The 23,044-nt window shown below is 38.6% G+C and overlaps 1 protein-coding gene across 2 annotated transcripts in view; it reads right to left on the bottom strand.

The window, feature by feature from the left end:
- IRAK3 (interleukin 1 receptor associated kinase 3) overlaps positions 1 to 23,044 on the bottom strand; it is a 58,016-nt gene that overhangs the window by 13,678 nt on the left and 21,294 nt on the right. Inside the window, exons 2-8 of one of the 2 annotated variants that reach the window (XM_059683520.1) lie at positions 22,371 to 22,553; positions 16,356 to 16,420; positions 15,704 to 15,758; positions 14,415 to 14,512; positions 10,435 to 10,499; positions 3,838 to 3,952; positions 2,936 to 3,054 (exon numbers count right to left, since the gene is read on the bottom strand). In XM_059683520.1, the coding sequence (XP_059539503.1) occupies positions 2,936 to 3,054; positions 3,838 to 3,952; positions 10,435 to 10,499; positions 14,415 to 14,512; positions 15,704 to 15,758; positions 16,356 to 16,420; positions 22,371 to 22,553 (700 nt within the window). Of the gene's footprint in view, positions 1 to 2,935; positions 3,055 to 3,837; positions 3,953 to 10,434; positions 10,500 to 14,360; positions 14,513 to 15,703; positions 15,759 to 16,355; positions 16,421 to 22,370; positions 22,554 to 23,044 lie in introns of both variants that reach the window. The other variant, XM_059683519.1, reaches the window with a different exon arrangement.

Raw genomic sequence — 23,044 nt, 5'->3', positions numbered from 1 at the left:
ACATTATTTGATAATGTCAAATATGTACACTAAACTCTTCTGTGATCCATCATCTGAGCCCCAGATGCAGAAATGAAAATAAAGGTAACCATACAGTATCTCCCATTACAGTATCTCCCATGTCTCCAACACAAACAGAGCCCTGACTTACTCATCACGGTTTAACACGTTCTGAAATGTCCTTTTTTTTTCTTTGTCTATCATCAGGGCTGTGTAACAAAAAGACAGATCTCCTAGAAGCTGCCATTCCTTACAAAGAATTAAAAAATTAATAGACAAAGGCAGAAAAGTAAGAATTCCTAAGTGCACTAGGCTGTACACAGAGGAACCAAGAACCAAGGAGGCCCACACTTAGAGCAAAGTGAAAGATTCATTTAAAAGAAACTCGGGAGGGTGATCTAGGTCAGCCAGTGCACGTTTGGCCGAGGCTGTTGGGGACTGAAAGTCACTACCACCTGACAGACAGATGCTCAGTGCCTTGAATGAAACGAGTTGGTCTCATTCCAGTTTCTAGAGAACAGGTGTGTGCATCACCGAAGGAGGGGGGAAATCTACTGCTAATTAACATCTTTGCTGGCAGGCTTAGCAGAAAGTCAAGAGTTCAGTGTCTGTGAAAGAGGCAGAGAGGAACACACTGATGAACAACTGTGAAACCACAGTTCTCAGTAAGTGCCCATATAACACAACTCCACACCCTGAGGCACGCCTGGGTGGGCATAGTCTACAGATGGTTATGTTGAGGCTTTGAGCCCTTTGAAAAACCCAAAAGGCAGCAATCATTGGCAGCCCCTTCACCAACTAAAACAATAAAATATGTTGCTAGTTGTGTTTCCAGGTTAAACCCTGCCTGTCCCATGAAATTCTCCCTGTCTCTGATCAGATATCGTTCCATACTCTGCATCTCCATTACTCATCGAGCACTCATCTAGTGTGTTCCTTGCATGATTTTATATTCAGCACATCCAAACAGGTACTGAGAATAAGTGGCCTGGAATAAGTGGCCTCCTTTAAAATTGTGGTATCTACTGCTGATTCCAGAACCGTTCTCTTGCCCCTTACACCCCAGAGAAGCCTCCGAGTCCCTTGAGAGAGCCCTGCTTATCAAATCTAGGTCCTCAGACCAGTTAGACCTCAAGGCTCTATCCAACCCAACCACATTCCTTACCCCTCTCCAGTCTTATCTTTCCTTATTTCAACCTCATACTTTCCTCTCCAATCAATTTGTCTTGCTTTCATTATATGGTTGGCAATTCTTTACTCTGTCTGGACAGCTATTATTGTTTTAGCTGTTGTTAATTTTTTATTTGACGATCTAAGGGAAACGAGGTCAGTGCCCCTGACTAAATAGTCAGGCATTTCAGGTATTGCGTATTTTAAAAGTTCTCACGGCACACCGGTTGAAATCATATCTTTAACCGGAAACCAGGAGCAAGATGCTGGAGGGACACCTCCAAATCTCCTCACCTAGTGTGTTTCAGTTGTGGAAAACCCTGTGACCCGGCGGAGCCTGGATGTGTATCCCTCCACCCCATGTTCCCTTTGCTCTGGTTGGTGACCTTCCCCGTCCCCCTCTCCCATCAAGTACCCAAACCTCGACATTCTCTCTCTTCTCACCCCTCTTTCCTATCAAGCTGTGTTTTCAGGAGAGGATTTGATCAACTTAGTTACACCAAAAGGAAAATTAATTAAATTCATGTACTACTGCTCGGGATTGAAAATAAGCTCATGCTCATTTCAAGTTTAAACCAAGGAAAGGATATGTACAGCAAAATTCCAGATATTTATTTACTTGGTTAAAACATATTTGAGCACCTGCTGGGCAGAGTTGGTCAAGAGCTGTGTGAAAGGGGACTGTTTTAGGTTAGGGGTACCCACCACAGCTTTTAGGAACTAACCGCAGTGGCTGACACCACCGGCCTCTGAGACCTCCACTGGACGTCCATCTATGTCCCAGGTGCCATGAGGGTGCACTAATTTTATACTGATTTATGGGGCCACTAGCAGCTGATGAATCACCACATTGCAACAGGAGCAGACATCTCTGTGTGGATCCCCCACTTCTCCGGGACTAAATGAAGATCTAGTCTTTTCATATGGAGCTCATTTCACCAGCAAAACAAAGAAGTGGGCAATCAGTCCCGCTTCTGTCAACTCAAAAGCACACGAAAAGCTTTTCTCAAGACCCTAGGAGATGGTTCAGAAGAGGCAGCAGCCTTTTAAATCCAGTCTTCCCTGCTCTTCAGTGAGGCGTGTCTGGGTACTTTTGGACAAGTTCAAGGTAAAGGGCACATAGGAAAAATTCACAGAGAGGTTTGCCACAGGCTATCTACTCTCTGAACGAATCCTATGTCTACTAATGGAAGATGTTGCTTCTAAATTTTTCATGTCTCAAAAATGAACACGGGAGTTGCTGCTCGGCTTGTCACAGATGAGTATGTATGGCTATGAGGCAGCAGGCTCAGTAGAAAGAGCAAGACACTGGAGACTCGACAAAGAATTTTAATTGCCAAAGAATTTTACTGTTACCTTGCTAGGAATTCCCCTATAAGTCAGTCACTTAACCTTTCCTTTAACCTGTGTGTGTGTGTGGGGGGGGGGGGGGGATTGTTTGGTTTTTTTTGTGAGATTAATACAGGTTCAGTTCACAGTTTGCTATCAGGTATAATTAATAAAATACACAAAACTGTCTATCCTACACTATTCACTAATAATTCCCCAAGATAATATAAACTCTCCCTGTGGCAACATAAATGTAGTTTTTTAAATTTGGTAGATGTGCTTTCATTAATAAAAAGGTAAGGTTTTAAATACTTAGATGAGCATTTTTAACATTCATGTACATGCCAGGGAAACTATAGGCAGAAAATTGTGTGAAGTCTGACTCACCGGGTGAAAGGGGCTTGCAGGTGGAACCTAAAGCTCTGGGAGAACTTACCTTGAAATACTGCCACAGATGACCGAGCACGGGACCGTGTTGTGCAGGTACTGAATGGCTTTGGCTGTTCCGATTAATACACTGATTCGAATGTGCCAAGAGAGTGGGGCTGTGTTTCCCTAAAAAGACAAGAGTAGTTGCTCTAGTTGCACTTTCGGAGTAAAAGCCAGACATGTATTCATTACATAGAAGATTGCCTGAACAGAAGCCGGGCTTACAGTAATGGATTTTTAATTCAAGAAAGGCTTTCCTCTACTTCCAATAGCTGTTCTAGGCCTTTGTAGCTAGTGAGATACCTATTAATGTTAATATTAGTTTAATCAAATTATGGGTAATAAGGTAATTATGTTTAACAGTTCATTAAATAAGATTTTAAAATTATCTGTGGTATAATAGTGTGGATAATTGAAAATAATCTGATTTTATTCTCATCTTAACTGAAACCTATCTTATTGGAATCAATTTTTAAGCATATTTCAAAAAACACCTTATGAGAAATCATGACGTTTGTTCAACCTCCTTCACTTTAAGGAGTCTGTACCATTTTTATGTTTATGTGTATCGAATGGTACCTTGGTAATGTTATATAAATGAAAAATGATCTGAGAAGTAAGAGTAATTGATGTAAACTCATTTGAGATGTAGAATCAATAAGGAGTAAGGACCTAGCAAATCTTTTGGCCACCATGTTGCACAGCACGTAGTAACTCAGGTGTTTATGCCATCTTCTAAGAGCAAGAAATTAATTCACGGAGAAGTCCTCTGCCTCCTTGGGAAACCCAGTGTAGGCTGTCCCCTCATGTGAGCGTGCACAATGGGCTCCCAGCTCTCATCAAAGGTTTCAGCAGCTCCCAGGGGCGACAGGGAATTGGAGTAGCAAGAAGAGTAATGGAATGACTTACTACGCACTGTAATCTGCCAAAAAGTGATCCGTTTCTCATGAATGGATAAACCAGGCAGAACTTCTCACTCTCTGTAAAATATGCGGCCAGCTCCAGGATGTTTGGATGATGAAATCTTAAAACACAAGATTTGATTTAAATCCACCAAATGGCTTATTCAACAACACTCTGGCCACGGGGTGGGGAATAGGTGTAAAGCAGAATATAAATTTGGCCAAGAAAGAAGTAATTTCATTGGACACACGACACAGGTTTGCTTTCCAAATTGGTCACGTGTTCTAACAAATACTAGTCACTCTTTGATTGATTGTGACCATGCAAATACAAATAAAATATCCAAATATAAGACAAAATTTAAGAAAGCAGAGAGTTCTTAAGATTTGGAGTGTTGGAAACTATACAACAAATAGACAACAATACTGAATATTTATTTTTATCAGCATAAAACTCAATATAATTTATTTATTAAATAAGTAAAGATAATGCAACTGAACTTATCCATTTCATTGCTTTAGGTAGACATGTGTAAGTTAAGTCACCAAAAGAGAAGAGTACCAAAGACTTGTTTTCATTCATCCATTTATTGAGAGCTATGATGCTGCAGGTACTGCACTAGGCATCAGTCACACAGGTAAAAGATGTAGCCAATGTCTTCACAAAGTTTGTATTGTTATCTGAAACCCATGTGACTAGTGAAGTTTGATAATGGAACACATATCACTGATTTTTAAATCATAGAATTCTATGTCAGTGTAAGATTCATTGTTCAGGCTCCTTTCCTTCAAGCTCTATTTCTTGAATGTGTGTGTCATCACTGTGAAAACCAATGAAACCCAGCTAATAACTATAAAATACAAAACATGTGAACTTCCCACATACTGTGAATTCAGTTCAATTAATCCATTATTTATTGAACATCTACTGTGTTGTAGGCATGCTTAGGATATTAAAATAAATAAAGCTATTTTTAAAAAATGGTTCTATTTATAAAGACCTATTACTTGTTTCTTCAATAGCAAAACGTTGCTATAGCACACACACATATCTATACGGTATCAAAAAAATGTACACACACTTTGAATAATTATTAATTCCAATGGGTTAAATCTGAAAATAAAGAAACATCAATTGAGCTATCAGACAAAAGTGTGTATACATTTTTGGGGACACCCTGTATATAGAGATACCTATCTATAGGGAGATTATCTATCTGTTCATCTATCTATCTATCTATCTATCTATCTATCTATCTATATCTCCCTTCTGAGTCCTTCTGTTCTTCTTTCCTCACAAAAGGTGTATGTGTGTATATGTGTGTATACAAACATATACTCATATACAAACACACAGACTTTTATTGTTAAACTAGTGGCTCACTGCACGGATTTGTGCACATTGAAAGGAAATTAATTAGAAGAAAGATTCATGCAGTAATTACGTTAGTGCAAAAATTACATGTCAAAATAGTATATATAATATAGTATTATAAAATTAAAACATGTGTGCAATTGGCACCAGCGAGAGCTTTATATGTATCATGCATGCGTGAGTCAACGTTTATTTTTAAATTGCCAGTGGGTGTCATATGTACTGGCTGGTTCATCAGTCGGAAGGTCAGATGGACAGACGGTCGGTCACTTAGCTTTTTATATACATAGATATGTGAAAAACTGTGACACAAAGATTCCTGCACCTATTATGATTCAGATCATATCTATAAAATGTAAAGCAATGGACTGAAAAGGAAGTGAATTGGTGTATTTGGTTGCTTAAATAGCTGATCTATGCCACTAGCTGGTTGATTCTCTTGCAGTTTAAAATAATTTAATCTATATATATAAAAGCCTAAGTGACCGAACGACCAAACGACTGGTTGACCAGTTGCTATGACATACACTGACCACCAGGGGGGAGATGCTCAACGCAGGAGCTGCCCCCTGGTGGTCAGTGCGCTCCCACAGTGGGAGTGCCGCTCAGCCAGAAGCCAGGCTCACAGCTGGCGAGCGCAGCTGCAGTAGCGTGAGCCTCTCCCGCCTCCGGCAGAGCTACTGAGTGGTGGCAGCAGCCAGTGCGGCGTGGCCGGGATGAGCTGGAGCAGTGCCTGGCCCCCACTTGGGTTCCTCTCCTGCTGCCTGCCACTTCTTGCACTGCTATATCCCTCAGGGGAAGTTGGACTGCCGGTTTCAACCCAATCCCCTCAGGCCCAACATTCCCCAAGAGGTCCCAGATTGTGAGAGGGTGTAGGCGAGGCTGAGGGACCCCACTGGTGCACGAATCTGTGCACTGGGCCTCTAAGGAAATATAAATCTTTTGGAAAGCAGTAGATAGAAGACCTTGTAAAGACACAGCCATGGCTCTGCTCTCTTGCTTACAGAGCAGAAATGACCATTTGCTTATTTTTAATTATTACTGATCAAGCAAAAACATGGTTACTTTTTATCAAGGTATGGACCATGGAAATGCCATAGGAATGACTGCTGGTTTTAATTATATGGACCCACCTCACCCATTCTTTCACTAAAATCCTTTCAGTGCAATTTTAGATTATATAGATCTAAAGGTCAGCAAGTCAACAAATATTCTGAGTGCCTACTACAGATAAAACATGATGCAAGTTACTACAATGTGGTAGAACAGACAGACTTGAACACAGACAAACCTGGGTTTGAATCTCTGGCTTTCTTTTTACCAGCTGTATAAACTTGGGCAAGTTATTTAATCTCTATAAGCTGAATTGTGTTCCCCCCAAATCCATATCTTGAAACCCTATCCTCCAAAGTGATAATATTTCAAGATGAGGCCTTTAGGAGATAATTAGGGTTAGATGAGGTCATAAGGGTGGGGTCCTCATGATGGGATTAGTGCCCTTATAAGAAGAATCAACAGAGTTTACTCCCTTTCTATACCATGTGAGCACAAAACAAGAAGGCAGTCATTTGCAAGCCAGAAAGAGAGTCCTCACAGGAATCAAATCTACCTTGACCTTGATCCCAGCCTCCCGAACTGTGAGAAAAAAAATCTCTGTTATTTAAGCCAGCCAATCCTGACATTCTTATGAAAATTAAATTAAAGGTTTAAACATTTAGCCAAGTCCCAGAACCTCAGAAATTATTAACTTCTTTCCCTTCCCTTGAGGAAGAAGGGGGGGGGGGGGAAAGAACCAGAAGCCACATTCTAAGGAGTTTAGAATAATTCTATTTAAGGCACAAGGATTAAGCAGTTTCCTTAATATTAAACTAAAAAACAAAACAAAAACTTATCCTCAGGTCTTAGATGGGGTCTAATTAGCCTAGATGTTACTTTTTCCAAGAAGCCTACTCTGCAGCACCACCCCCCTCCCCCACCCCCACCCCCCACCACACACACACACACACACACACACACACACACACACACACGTTTCTATTTCCAGTTTCTTCAATGCCTGTACTTCCTCATCTTATCACTTAATTTTCTGAAATTGCCATTATGTACTTCTCGTCTAATCCCACTCCAAACATCTCAGATACTATGCTCTGAAAGGAGAAAGCTGCATCTGTCTTACTCACAAGTAAAACTCGGAGAAGAGGGAGATTGAAGATGATTTAGAAAATAAGTTGAAACTTGTAAAAAAAAGAAAAAAGATAGACTCTACCTCAGTTTCTTCATCTGTATGTAAAATGGGGATAACAGCTGTACTTACCTCATAGGCAAGTTGATTACCACATAGGTAATCCTATAATTATCTCATAATATTAAAGAATCAATACATGCCCTAACCGGTTTGGCTCAGTGGATAGAGCATCGGCCTGCGGACTCAAGGGTCCCAGGTTCGATTCCGGTCAAGGGCATGTACCTTGGTTGCGGGCACATCCCCAGTAGGGAGGTGTGCAGGAGGCAGTTGATCGATGTTTCTCTCTCATCGATGTTTCTAACTCTCTATCCCTTTCCCTTCCTCTCTATAAAAAATCAATAAAATATATTTTTTTAAAAAAAGAAGGAACTCTCACCATTTAAATAAATAAATAAATAAAGAATCAATACATGTAAAGTTCTTGATAAATAACTATTAGCAATATAAATAATAATGACAGCACATGAGGAATATTCAACATCATAGAGTTATTATGGCTCCCTAAATAAACATACAAATACCTTACCAGAATAACTCCAAATGAACCAGATCTACAAGTGTAAAAAATGAACTCATAAAAGTACTTGGAAAAAAATGGCAATATTTTTTTATAACCTCTCAGTAGGGAAGAACTTTTAAACTATGATATAAAACCCAGAGTCCATAAAAGAAAATATAGTTGAAAAATATTAAATTCAACTACATGAAAACCATTTCCACATGACCAAAGCTAGATAGAATAAGTAAAGACAAATGACAATCTGGTAAAAAAAAAAAAAAAAAAAAAAAAAAGCTTGTATCTCATAACATAAAAGCAGGGCTAATTTTCTCTAATATTTAAAATGCTCTTACAAACCATTAAGAAAAATACCCAAAGGCCTAATAAAAAACAGGGGCAAAAGGATATTATAAGATATTTTCATAGAAAAGAAAATATATCTCTTAATATGTAAAAAGATTCACTCATAATAGAAAAAGAAATTTAAACTACCCTGAGAAACCATTTCCACCTAGCAGATTGGCAAAAATTAAAAGTTAAGAATAAACACTATGTTGGCAAGAATATGGGGAACCAGGCACTCTTACACGTGACTGGTATAAGTATAAATTGGTATAACTGAAAGACAATTTGGTAATATGTCATACATTTCACCATTTGACCCTATAATTTTATTTATGTAAATTTATCTTAGATATATTCAAATATTTATATATGAAATAACATGTAAAAGTTTTTTTGTTGCAGCGTTATTTTTTAATAATAATAAATTAGAACATAAAAACCCATCAATAAGAGACTGTTACAGTACAGTACACATGAAATACTAAAATAAGCAAAGTGAACAAAGTATTTTTGCTATCTCTTGTGTGAGAAGAAGAAAGTAAGAAAACAAATACATAATGGAAAACATACAAGAAATTGATAACTCGATTGCTTTGGGAAAATCAGCTGGGCGGCTAAATGATAATAGTGGAAGAAATAATTTTCTTGGTTTACCCATTTTCACTTTTGGAATTTTGAAATCTTTTTAACTTGTTTATTCATAAGCAAATAAATAAAGATTAAATATAAAACCCTTATTATTGCAGTTTTGCTTTTAGTGGTTCATTGAGTAAATGATAGATATTAAGGTTTTTAAATATATATTTTTATTGGTTTCAGAGAGGAAGAGAGAGATAGAAACATCAATGATGAGAGAGAATCATTGATTGGCTGCCTCCTGCACACCCCAGACTGGGCATCAAGCCCACAACCCCGGGCATGCGCCCTGACAGGGAATTGAACCGTGACCTCCTGGTTCATAGGTTGTCACGCAACCAGTGAGCCACACCAGCTGGGCTAGAGACTAAGTTTTTATTTATTTTTCTTTTTTTCTTTTTTTTCTTTATTGATTAAGGCAGTGGTTCTCAACCTTCTGGCCCTTTAAATACAGTTCCTCATGTTGTGACCCAACCATAAAATTATTTTCATTGCTACTTCATAACTGTAATGTTGCTACTGTTATGAATCGTAATGTAAATATCTGATATGCAGGATGGTCTTAGGCGACCCCTGTGAAAAGGTCATTCGACCGCCAAAGGGGTCTCGACCCACAGGTTGAGAACCGCTGGATTAAGGTATTACATATGTGTCCTTATCCCTCCATTGCCCCCCCACCCCCCACTCATGCCCTCACCCCCCTGGTGTCTGTGTCCATTGGTTAGGCTTATATGCATGCATACAAGTCCTTTGGTTGATCTCTCCCCCGTACCCGCACCCCCCCCCCACCTTCCCTCTGAGGTTTGACAGTCTGATCAATGCTTCTGTTATTAAGTTTTTAAAATTAGCCTTTAAGATTTTGATTTCTGGTCCTGGGTATAAAAGGAGAAGGATTTATACTCCCTCCCCCAGGCACGTATTGGTCACGTTTGAAGAGAACATTTTCTATTTGTAAAGGGTGATGATTGAACTCTATAGGGTTAGGGGCTTTCAATGAGGCAGGCTGCACAGCTGCAGATATGAATATATATGAAAATGAAGTCATTTTAGTTTGTCCCCAAGGACGCTCAGGCTCATGAATGAATTCCCAGAAAATAATATACACATCAAAAGTACTTGATTTCTTTGTCTAAAATTCTCTTCCTGACAAGGGTTATACCAATGAAACAGTTTCCTGACTGGAATGTCTCTAAGGAAGAAGGAAATGGTAAAATATATACAATTCTAATGTTCTAGGAATTATTTTACACTCAGCTATGTTAGTCACACATGATTTAACCCACTTCCCTGTGACAGTTTCTTGTTAAAATATGTTCAAGTGAATTATGTAAATGGCCTATTTTTAAATGTATTCTAAGGAATATACTAAAGCAGATGTCAGAAATTTACACAGTGTTCTATTTCCAACCTTTATTTTTTAAATGCCAACCATGCTGCAGATTCAAAGATGAACAGAGATGAAAACCAGACACAAAGGGAGACATTCCAGGCAAAATATACTCACAGTAGTAAAACTTCAAGCTCAGATAAAAACCTCTTCCATTGTTTCTTGCATTGCATTGTTTTCTCCTAAATATCATACAGAAAAACAAGGGGGGAAAATTACGGAAAGGCTCGCTATTCCTGGGAGTCTTAGCCTAGGGCCATGGTCTCCCTGAAATTAGATGAACTTTTTGGTGTAAGTGCAAATGAACATTTTTCTGGAAAGAGAATCCTTAGATTTAATCAGATTTTCAAAAATCCATTAACCCCCCAAATAGATAGATTTAGAACCAATGCTACTAAATGTTAATTTTTTTAAATTAAGTTTTTCATGCAAAGCATCATGTTGCCATATTCTATAGTTTAAACTTTCACCTTTTTCATAAATTTAAAAATAGCATATGTATTCAAATAAGTCCCATGATGTCTAGAAAGTCCCCACTTGATCTCATGAAGAATTCAGTTTGTCATCCCCGAATTCTGGTTAGAAGTGGTCTCACTAATTTGGCATTTATGACTTGGGTCATGTGAACATGTTGGTTCAAGTTTACCTCTGTATTAATTTTGAAAAGATGGGCCTACTAAGCAAACGGAAAATATAGCTCCTTACTTCAAAACTGCTTCAGCACTAGCCCAGTGCCTGACAAATATTTACTGAATAGATTAACGAGTTCAACGGTATTGTACTGAGCATCTATTCTGTACCTGGCACTGTCCTCCAGGGCTTCCTACGCCTATGTCACACTTGTCTCTGAATCTCAGGTTCCTAACTTCTACCATAAAAGGCTTAAATTAAGTGCGTCCTTAGGTCCCATCAGCTGTAAGGTTCTTTCATTTGCAAATTGCTAAACTGGGCAGTTTTCAGCCCTCTCTGTCCTCAGAGATAAAGGGAGAGAAGTCCAACAAGAATTCTGGAAACTAGTTTCCGAGTTAATCCAGAAAGTCAGAAACAAGAAACTAGTTTGACAGCTCGTTTTCAAAGACATCTTTATGAAAATTTATATTTAAAAAAACCACTGTCATGCGATCCAAGTGGTGATTTTTCTGTCACTTAATCTCCCTGAGGTCAGAGCTTTCTTCATCTGAACAGCGAAGGGTTTAGTTTCTGTGTTCGCGCTAACCTAGCATTCTTGCTGCTCAAAGCGTGGTCTGTGCACAAGGAACATCCGCTTCACTAGGAGAAAGGCTGAGTCTCAGGTCCCTGCCCAGCTGTGCTGAGTGAGAACTGTAAGCCCCCCAGGTGTTGGATGTACCTATCTCACACATCTAGTATCTTTCCCTCTTCCTTTGTCATCTCCTGTCTTTTTACTCCAAGATATCAGCAACGAAAGTCATAAAACGGGCATATTTATCATTCATTTCATTGCTTGACAAACATTTATTGAGCAACTACTATGGTTCAGGCCCTGTGGTGAAGCACTGGGATACTAAGATAAATAAGAGCTCTTTGAAGAAAACCATTTAGCCCAGCTGTGGGCAAACTACAGCCCGCGGGCCGGATCCAGCCAGTTTGAAATGAATAAAACTAAAAAAAAAAAGACCGTACCCTTTTATGTAATGATGTTTACTTTGAATTTATATTAGTTCACACAAACACTCCATCCATGCTTTTGTTCTGGCCCTCTGGTCCAGTTTAAGAACCCATTGTGGCCCTCGAGTCAAAAAGTTTGCCCACCCCTGATAGCCTATTGTGAGAGACGGGTGAAGAAATCAATGAGTATATCATTATATACTATGATATAATGCTGTGATGCTGTGTCTACACTTAGGAGGGTCAGCAAAACCATCCTGGAGGGGTCAGAGGCAATCAAAGAAATAATTCTCTGGGGCAGGAAAGGAAGGAGATCTAGAGGCAATGACACCTCATTCTGAAGCCAGACTCCTGGAAACAAAGCTCCCCAAAGGGAGTGTGAGTTGGTGGTAGCTGCAGAGAGAAGAGGAAGGTAGATGGATGGAGCCTTTGGGGAGGTGGCCCTGGGGTGCAACCAAAGGAGAATGTACAAATGGGGCCAGAGACACATTAGTGCTAAGACACAGGCTCTAGTTAGGCCACCTCTACAGTAACCACATTCTCTGTTGAATGGTTTTACCGGTAAATAGTTCCATTTGTTTAATAGACCATTCCTCTTATCAGAAATTTTGAGATGTCTACATAGATTTAGTGGACAAAATGCAATTGAGGAAATGGAGAAATCAGGCTAATAATTTTTTGTAAGTTCCTGTAATGTAAGCTGCAAAGTAGGATTCATCTCAGGTCCTCCCTTTTTCTCCCCTATTTCCCCAGTTCTATCTAATAGATCACTATTTTGGTCCATTTCATCTCTTTTCTTAGACATTCTCCTTGCCATCCCCCCCTGCCTCTACCCCACCTTACACTGGCTACGTATGAACCACCTGGGAAGCTTTTAGAAAGCACTGACGCCACCCTGGCCGCTGTGGCTCAGTTGGTTGGAGCATCATCCCATACACCACGTCCCATATGATGCCTCCTGTATCAATGTTTTTCTCTCTCTCTTGTTGGCTCTCTCAATATCAATTTTTTAAAAAATATTGATGCCTGCCACCACCGCCCCTAGTCTGACCTAACCAGACACTAAGGGGATCATTTTTTTTTAAAGTTCCAGAGGTGATTCTAATATTAGGGCTAAGAACATTAGTTTAAGCTCAATTCATGTACACATCTGAAAGATCCCTCTGCCAGGTCTTGTCACCTCCGGTCTAAGTTCTTGCCACCCTTCCTCCAATGCTTCTGCTCACTTCCTGTCTATCATCTAATCAAAGTTATATTTCAAGAACTCAAATCTAGTCTTTTCACTCTCCCTCTTACAAACCATCCATGGACGTAACCTATCTTTCCAGTATCATTTTCTGCCTCTTCCTTCCCACCCCTACACTGACCTCTACTCCACTGAATGACCTATTATTCATGAGTAAGATGCTTTCATGCCTGCGCCTTCAGGCCTGTGCCTCTGCTACTTATTCCACCCCAGACGTACTTCCCTCCCTCACTGCCGGCCAAGTCCTACTCATCCTTCAAAAGCCAGCTGAAAGCTCACTTCCTTCCATCCACTCCTCCATCTGTTCACTGCAGACACTTTTAGTGAATGGTTACTCGGTGCCAGTCACTCTCCTCGGTGCTGGACGCGCCCCTCCTCTGGCTATATGGTACGTGATCCTGTGACTTTTTGGACAAATCGCTGCTAAAGTACTTCTCACATTGTAATTTAACATTTTCTTTAGCTGGCTGTTTCCCCTGTTAAACTCTGAGCAACTTGAGGACGAAATATGCCTTATTCATCTTTGCCGGCTCAACACCCAGCCCACAGAAGGAGTTTAGAAACTGTTTAGTAATCGTTGACTAACAGTGAAGCACATGAAGAACAGCTCTTTGGGGGGTATGGTGTACCTATCTCTGCCCGACTCCTGGGTTAGATGCCTCAGGACCCTTGCTGCTCTACTGGTTGCAATCGCTCAGCTGTCTCCCAATCTCCTACTCTCATTGTCGCCTTGCTGCTCCTACTCGAAGCCTCCCCTTTGCTACCCTCCAGAGCTCTGACAGAAGACCATTTATCAAGTAGCATGGGATGCCAGTCTGTGGCGTAGCCTGTGAAGCTGCCCATCAAACAAACAGGAAAATGGGAGCAGCCGGTACAATCTGACTATCTGACGTGAAGTCCCAAAGGTCCTACAAGGCTTTTCAGAAAAGTCTTTCTCATGCAATACATCTCGGGGTGGGAAGGCTTTCACTTCCACATTCCTGCAAGACAGCCATTCATTTCATTTCTCAGTCATTTCTCCAGTCACCTGAGATCATATATCTTATTTCCATTTATGAAATTATATTTTCAAATGCACCTCTTTTCAATCCTGATGAAAAATGACACCTTCTAGTATGAAGCATAGCAAATAAGTGGAACTGATATCCTGTGGCAGTAATTCTTTCCATACCTGTTTAAACAACTTAATGGCATAGGTTTGGTTTTGGATCTCCGCTCTGTATACCTCGAAAATCTCCCCTTCGCCGATGAGGAAACCTTTGTGGAAGTTGTTGGTTCCTTCTATGATGTTTTGAAAGCTGATAGAAGAGTTAAGCACTATTCCTTTGGAAGGAAAGTAGAGAGAAGATAAGTTGCCTTTTCTTTTTTTAAGAGTCAATGCCACCATTATAAAGAACTAGGCCTTCCATGCCAGAAACGCATCTAAACCCCGTGGAAAGTCAGTCGGGTGAGGCCCAGGAACCAAGTGGAAACCCACCATGTGCTCTCTATACATTTATTCAGGTCTGGTGCCCACCATTTCACAGAGCAAATGGCTTTTTAGATATTCCAATAAGAGCACTGTGGCTCTATCACCCTTACAAAGAGATCAGCCTAAAAGCTTAGTTGGGAAACTTTTCCAAGGTTCTGTTTCTTTGTCACTAGAACTATGAAGAATGTAAAAACCAGTAAAAAAAAAAAAAAAAGTATATTAGTGGAAAACTTGTTATTACTAAACAATATTTTCCAAGAATGACTGATGGAAACATTTTTCATTAGCCAAAACTTCTAAATGCCTATTTTTACTTCTGCAGAATAAATTAGGAAGATGCTAAAGCAGAGATTGGGAAGAAACATTTAAAAAGTAATCAAATATAAATCCAAAAGCAAAATCTTGGCTAAATCCTTCAGAACCCAATTTTGGCTATATTTCCACATTTAATGTTTGATTTAGACCCTACTGCTAAATCTTAAAAGGACCAACATTTTCTAAATCTCTCTTGAACCAAAGAAGCATCAGATCTAGTGGCAAGGATTAGACAAGGCAGCCTTAGAGAGCCACTAAAGTTGATCAGAATGATTCCTAGGCAGAACTAAATTATTCTCTAGGAAAGTTGATACGGGAAATAACTGGATTTTCATAGTGACTTTCAGAATTGCTCTACAAACATCTCTAAAAATCTCTGCGAATGCCATGAAAAAATTTAAAGCTACGTAAAACCCAACATAATTTTTAGATGTTTTCCTGACACACTAAAAATAGCAAATTTCACTAACAAAAAATAAGAAATCCCCTAAGAGACCACAATTATGTTCTTCATTGGCCAATAGATTTTTAATTTCATAATGATATATCATCAGAACTGTCTCAGTCAAAATTGCAAATATTTTTATATCTATGAAAATTTTATCCTGAATCTGCATATTAATGAATAGTTAATATACTTATTGGATATTTTTCCCTCTCAAATGACTTAATTGAACACATGATTTAAAAGGAAGTTTGGGTGTTTGATTGTTTTGTGTGTTTTTTACCTTTTTTATTATGTTCAAGGATAGGAACATTATCCACTGTGACATTGGCTGTTTCCTAAGAGAAGAAATACATATTAAAGTAATTCAGTTTCATAAGTCTAGATAGAACAGAATTTCAACAGAAATCCAAAGCTCCCTCTGGGACTATACATTTCAATAGAGTGAAATCTAATTTAGAAGAAAGCTAGTAGAAAGCAAAATTATTGTATTTTATTCAATGATATTCATTGCCTTATATATTTAAGGCTTCCAGACCAACTGTAAAAACTCAAATATCAATGTCATATTCAGTTATACTCAATTTTAAATGACTTCTATTACATAAAAGTGATCACTGCTAATTTGCTGTAAGAAAAGCTAACAGCAATATGCAAAGCACCAATTAGAACAGGAAAATTAAGACAAATGCATAACTCCCAGCACCCTTAATAGTTCTAAGTCTCATCTCTGATAGATCACTGCGAGGAGAAAGTGAACTCTTCAAGCATCTATGAATCTCTAATTTTCTGAATCCCCAACTAAACAAAGAATAATGAGAGCTGGGCTTGTCTGCTTTTACAAGGGTACCTGAAGTGCAGCATTTTTCTGCACTTATGCTCAATTATGTATGCAACAGAATTCAAGGGTCATTATCTGTGCGCGCACACTCTACCTTGGAGAACAAGTCTGGAAATCCATCCCCCTGATGACGCTGCTCTGGAGGATTCAAGGCTGCTCCTGAAAGAGAGGTAAGGGGAGCTAGATACAAAAACCTTTTATGTTCCTAATAAACATGTTCTTTTTTCTTTCTTAGACTGCGAAAATAAACACCTTGCTAGTAATGTTCATTTCCAAAGCTCAGTTTCATTTCCATTGAATGGTTGCAAATGTATGCATGTGAATAGCTTTCTAATGATCAAATACTTTACAAACATATTTTGTTTCACTTAAAACAGGAATACCTACTTTAAAGTAGTGTTAGATATTATTTATTTTTTATTTTTTATTTTATTGATTTTTTACAGAGAGGAAGGGAGAGGGATAGAGAGTTAGAAACATCAATGAGAAAGGAACATCAATCAGCTGCCTCTTGCACACTCCCTACTGGGTATGTGCCTGCAACCAAGGTACATGCCCTGGACCGGAATCAAATCTGGGACCCTTGAGTCCGCAGGCTGACGCTCTATCCACTGAGCCAAACCAGTTAGGGCGTTAGATATTATTTTAAAAAGTAAAGTAGAAAGTTGAAAGAAAAAAAACACATTGTTATCATCTTTTTGCACATATATTTAATTTTTGTTTTTTAAAACTATAGGATTTTATGCCATAGTGTGTATGTGTGTGGGTGTGTATGCATGTTGTGTACATGTTTGTGTTAACCACTACAAACACCCGCCACTGCTCCCCAGTTTTAGACTGTAACTTCTGTCTGTTATAGTTCTGTCTGAACTGAAGTAGTCTATGTGGCTTCCTACGAAAGATTAAAGCCCTGCAATATTTTGCAGTCGCTTCTGATATTTTGATTCAGACTTTAGAAAATTTTCATTTCATCTTCAAATTTTTCTTAGATTGTGTTCTACTGTTCTTAAATTATTTGCTTAGAAGAAGACTGGCAACAAAACGCAATAAATTGATAACAAATCTCCTTGGAAAATACTATAAACTAAACATTATAGACCTATTGAACATTCCCTCCCAAAACAGAAGACTATATACATACTTCACAAGTGCACATTGAACATTCTCCAAAAGAGACACATTTTAGGCAATAAAATGAGCCTCAATAAATTTGGCAGGGTTGAAATCATACAAAGCATATTCTCTGACCACAATGGAATTAAAGCAGAAATCAGTAACAGAAGGAAATCTGGGAAGTTCACAAATACATGGAAATTAAACAACAAAATCATAAATAATAAAGTCAAAGAAGAATCACAAGAAAAATTATAAAATACTTTGAAATGAATAAAAATAAAAACACAACATACGGCCTGGCTGGGGTAGCTCAGTGGTTGAGCATTGACCTATGAACTAGGAGACTGAGGTTCAGTTTCTGGTCAGGGCATATGCCTGGGTTGTGGGCTTGATCCCCAGTGTGGAGCCTGTGGGAGGCAGCTGATCAAGGACTCTCTCTCATCATAGATGTTCCTATCTTTCTCTCCCTCTCCCTTCTTCTCTGAAATAAATAAAAAATTTAAAAAACCAAATACAACATATCAAAACATAATACAGCAAAAGCAAAGTTTATTGAGGCTCATTTAAAGAAAAATTTATAGCTGTGTAGGCCTGCATTAAAAAAGAATGTCTCAAATCCATAGCCTAAACTTATACCTTAAGTAGCTAGAAAAAGAAGAGTGAACTAAACTAAAGGAAGCAGAAGGAAAGAAAGATTTAAGATTAAAATGGAATTAAATGAAATAAAAAACAGAAAAACTACAGAGAAAAATCAAGGGAGCCAAAGTGGCTTCTTTAGAGAAAGAAAAAATTGACAATCTTTTATTTAAACTGATCAAGAAAGAGAAAAGACTAAAACTACTAAAACAAAAAGAAAAGAGCAGGCATAACTACCGACCTTAGAGAAATAAAAAGATTATAAGGGAATGCAAGAAAAACTGTATGAAAAAAATTTAATAACTTAGATGATATAGATGATATAAACAGATTTCCAGAAAAACACAAATTGCTGATACTAACTCAAGAAGAAATAATCTAAATGGACCTATAACAAAGAAAGAGATGTAGTTAATATTTTAAAACTTCCCCAAAGAAAAGTCCAAGTCAGGGTACATTCATAGGTGAATTCTACCAATAACTAAAGAAGATTTAAAACCAGTCCTTCACAAATTTTTCCAAAATAGAATTTATTCCCAAATTATGTTTTGAGGCCAATATTTTCCTTATACCAATGCCAGACAAAACATCACAAGAAAACTATAGACCAATATCCCTTATCTATATAGATGCAAAAATCCTCAAAAAAAAAAATCCTCAACAAAATACTAACAAACCAGATCCAGAAACATGTAAGGATTATATACCACAACCAAGTGGGATTCATCCCAGAAATCCAATATTGGCTTAATATCTGAAAATCAATCAGTAAAATAAATCATTTTTATAGAATGAAGAACAAAATCTGTAAAATCCAATAACCTATCATAATAACTATAGCAATAGAATTTCCTTAATTTGATAAAAAGATCTATGAAAAGCCCACAGATAACATCATTTACAATTGTGAAAGACTGAACAGTTTCTCTTTTAGATCAACAAGAAAAGGATGTCTGGTCTTGCCACTTCTATTCAACAATATACTAGAGATTCTAGCCAGGGCAATTAGGCAAGAAAAAGATATAACAAAGATCCTAAATAAAGTACTGTCGTGTAGAACAAAATTTGAAGTTAGGGGGCTGTAAGGGCACTAAAAGTAATTGCTCTTGTTGCTCATAAAAAGGGAGGACAATACTTCATTGTCATATAAAGTGGAAGACTCAATGTGGCCCTCTCCTAAGAAGCCAGCAGAAAGCTGTGGATTTCACATCAAAATTAAGAAATAATTACTGAGCATTAAAATATAAATGCAAAGTGTGATATGTAAAGACAAGCATGCCAGAAATATAAAGACAGCAAGTAAAGATTCTAATTTCTTTTTTTTCCTTCTCCCTCTCCTTCCCAACCCAGCTCTCTCCTCTAATTCTGTGGCTTCCCTAAGTAGAAGGTGGTGGGGGGGGGGGGGGAGCGGGGGAAAGAGAACCCTTGGACTAATGTGGGGAGAGGGGCCCCCTGCCCAGACTGCAAGTGGAGGAGGGGGCGCCCAGGTCTTTGGGGGGACCCGGGAAATCCCCAGAAATAAGGGCGGGATGTGGGTAGCCCGAACTAGGCTGCCAGGGAGTCACTGAACCCACAACGTAGTCCACGGAGTTCCTGAGACAGCAGGGACTGGGACTTCCAGTGCGGGGGCGGGGTCAGAGGGGGGCGTGGTCTTCCAGGAAGGAGGATTCTAATTTCTTGAACAACTTGATTATGCCCTGAGATCTGGGAATGTCTTATGGATGTGAAGAAATCACCTATGCAGCCACCTGAATTGCAGGAATGATGACTACAGGTCCTTTCTCAGAAGGACTCATAATAAAATCCAAGTCTATAAAGTGATCACTGAAGGCCGGTAAGTGAAAGGTAAGAATTTCTCTAAAATGAAAACCATTCCACCAAATTGATCAATTGTAAGAAAAGGTAGGCAAAAATGGTTATCTGGCCCAGCTGGCGTTGCTCAGTGGTTGAGCATCGACTTATGAACCAGGAGGTCATGATTCCATTCCCGGTCAGGGCACATGCCCAGGTTGTGGGCTCAATCCCCAGTGTGGGGCGTGCAGGAGGCAGCCGATCAATGATTCTCTCTCATCATTGATGTTTCTTTCTCTCCCTCTCCCATCCTCTCTGAAATCAATTTAAAAAAATTTTTTTAAATGGATATCTGGATGGATAATAAATTATTTGGATAACTGATAGCTCTGTCCATGGTAGCAACAAAGACTAAATATGTTTATCTTAACTCCTAAATCGGTGAGTAGTTATCATAGGAGCTATCTGTTCAGCAGGTTACACTTAATGTTTCCAATGAATCATCACATTGCTGCTTTTAACAAGCTATACAATGAACATTTTTTTAAGATAATCAAAGCATCCACTCAATAAATCACAATTAAATAATGCTATTGAGAGGCTTAGCTTGACACGCAGGCAATCTGGGCAGGGGTCCAATGGAAAACAAAGGCTAGTGGAACATACCTCAGGGGCAGACAGGGCAGTTTGAGCAAGCCTAATCACAGAAACCAACCATGCAGGAATAACAAAATGTTTTGGGACTCAAAGTGGGAGGCATGTGAAACTAGGGAGGCATGTGAAACTTGCTGAGCAAGAACAATTGAGGGAATCAATCAGCACAGATATAGAGCAGGCTTGTGGCAAATATATACCCCTAGACTACCAGGCTTCACAGGAAACCCATGATTGGGCCTCCCTCCCCATGTGGGGAGCCCGAATCTGCTTGCAATAAATTTTCCATGCATTTGCTTAAATCTTTTGGTCTGCAGAACTCATTCTTTGGTGTCGAGAGACACAACCCCTTGGGGGGAAAACCTCGGCTCGCTGTTCTGGTTATCACTACTTTCCTCAGAAAAGGACTCAGCACAAAGTGCTATCCTCCACTCATCTCAAATTTATCTATCTCCTGATACTAGGGCAGTAAATACTTGTCTTTTCACCAATCAGCCAATCTCTCCTTCAAAAAATAAAATCAGTTTTGCATGTGCAACAGACTAGGAGTCAATCAAGAATGTGACATTTTTGTCTAATCAGTTCGCATCATTCTCTGCTGCATAAATAAATGATGTAGAGAGCAAAAGATACCCTGAAATCTACTAAAGTATAAAACATCCCACGTGTCCTGTCAAAGTGGTGTGAGTTTATACATGAATAGTGAATCGTGTGGATGGTTTCAGTGGTTGAAAAAGGCTCAGATAATGATCAGGCACTGAATTCACAGTTCCCGGGGACTCGTTGCATTTTAATTGATCAGTAAGCGTCATAGTGCAGGATTCTGCTCTATGAAACTAAGTGAAGAAATAATGTGCAAAAGTTGAAAAGGAGTTAGCCAAGTCATACAGATAATATCATGGTAGAAGCCTATTGGAAACTGCCTAATATCCCATTACCATGGAAAACCTACAGAATAAAGTGAATCTGAAGCTACGGTTTTCTGGTACAAATCTCTCAGGATTTCTTCTTTGTGTGTGCAAAGTTTCTTTGGGTAATAACATAGAGGTTCAAGGGCACTTAGTATATTATTCAAAAGGATGTGTGCAAATATAGAGAAATAAAAATGTTACTGAATGAGAGAGGCAAATAATAAGGATAGTGATTCAAAAGAGTTTCCAACCTAAGAGCCCTGAGTCTATAAGACCCAAGATCACTCAAGATCATTCTTATTGAAGTGAATAAATCTAAAGTGGAATAAACAGAACAGGTAACATTAGGAGATTATTTTATTGACAAAGAATGAATGGAGAAAACTTATCAGGTTACTCTTCATGTAAGGCATGACACAGCATGAGAAACAAACAAGACAAAGGGAAGAATCAGACCCCTGTGTAATGAACAGTAAACAGTAAGGCAGAGTTAGAGGCAATGGCATAAAAAGAGCAATCCAGATAAAAGAGAAATCCCACAGTTATTCTGCAGGGATATCATTTACACAAAAATACAGGGGGAAAATCCAATTATATTTTTAACTTCTAATTATATAATAAAATAAATTATAGAATTATCTACATTTTACTTATATTGTGATTGTGGTTATGTTTATGCTTCAAAGAGTTTCAGAGTTTTGGATAGAGAGTTGGTTCATATTGCTAAGAATAAAACAGTTCAAAAAGTGTGATTTTCAAGTAAAAAAAAAATCTTAAACCCCAAACTATAAAGTGGTAGAAAAGGAATGTGCTGTATACATTATGTAGTAAAGAAAGAAATGTGAAGCAGTAAGGCCCACTTCAGATAAATGCCACTGGTAAGAAATCTGTGACATATAGCATAACCAGTCATTGTCTTGAATAAAATGCAATATTTACATTTACAAATTATTATTCCTATAAAATGGACCAAGAGCCATGTCATAAAAATCAGTGTTTACCATGGTTTGCAATTAAATGGACAGCTCGATGATGTCCCATCTCCTGGAGAATCTGTAAAAGGTCACCGACGGTCTTGTTTTTCTGTGCCCAGGACCAAAGTAATTCTCTTGTTCCACTTTTACCTTGATCTACATATTTTTCAATGTGACGAACGTCCAGCCAGGTGTTTGAAAGTCGCTCCGCTGTGGAAATGCAACAGGAAGAACCAAAGAACAGTTCACGTTATTGAAATATTTGGTGTGCCTTATGTGTTTTATTTAATTTTGTTTATAGTTTTTATTTTGAACTTTAGTTCCTCACCCAGCTTCCCCTAATCTTAACATCTTACATAACCACAGTCCAATTATTAGTGATGACCTTATTCTAATTTCATCAGTTTTCCTACTGTCCTTTTTCTCTTCTAAAATCCCATCCAGTTTCCCACATTACAATTAGTTATTACTTCTTTTTAATCTCCTCCAGTCTGATGTTCCTCAGTTTTTCCTTATCCTGCAGGACAGGAAAATGCTATTGTGTCCTTCTCAATGCATAAAATCAAAAGGCTCATGATGTTGATGTCTTATCACTATTGACGTTCATCTTGATCACTTGGGTAAAGTGGTATCTGCACTATGAAATTATCTTTCCCTTTACTATCATTTCCTTTTAGTATCATTAACTAGAGACCTGGTGC

The sequence above is a fragment of the Myotis daubentonii genome, chromosome 2 (genome assembly GCF_963259705.1).
Source record: "Myotis daubentonii chromosome 2, mMyoDau2.1, whole genome shotgun sequence".
Lineage (NCBI taxonomy): Eukaryota > Metazoa > Chordata > Mammalia > Chiroptera > Vespertilionidae > Myotis > Myotis daubentonii.
Note: the sequence above shows the minus strand (reverse complement) of the source record. Positions and strands in the feature narration are given on the sequence as shown.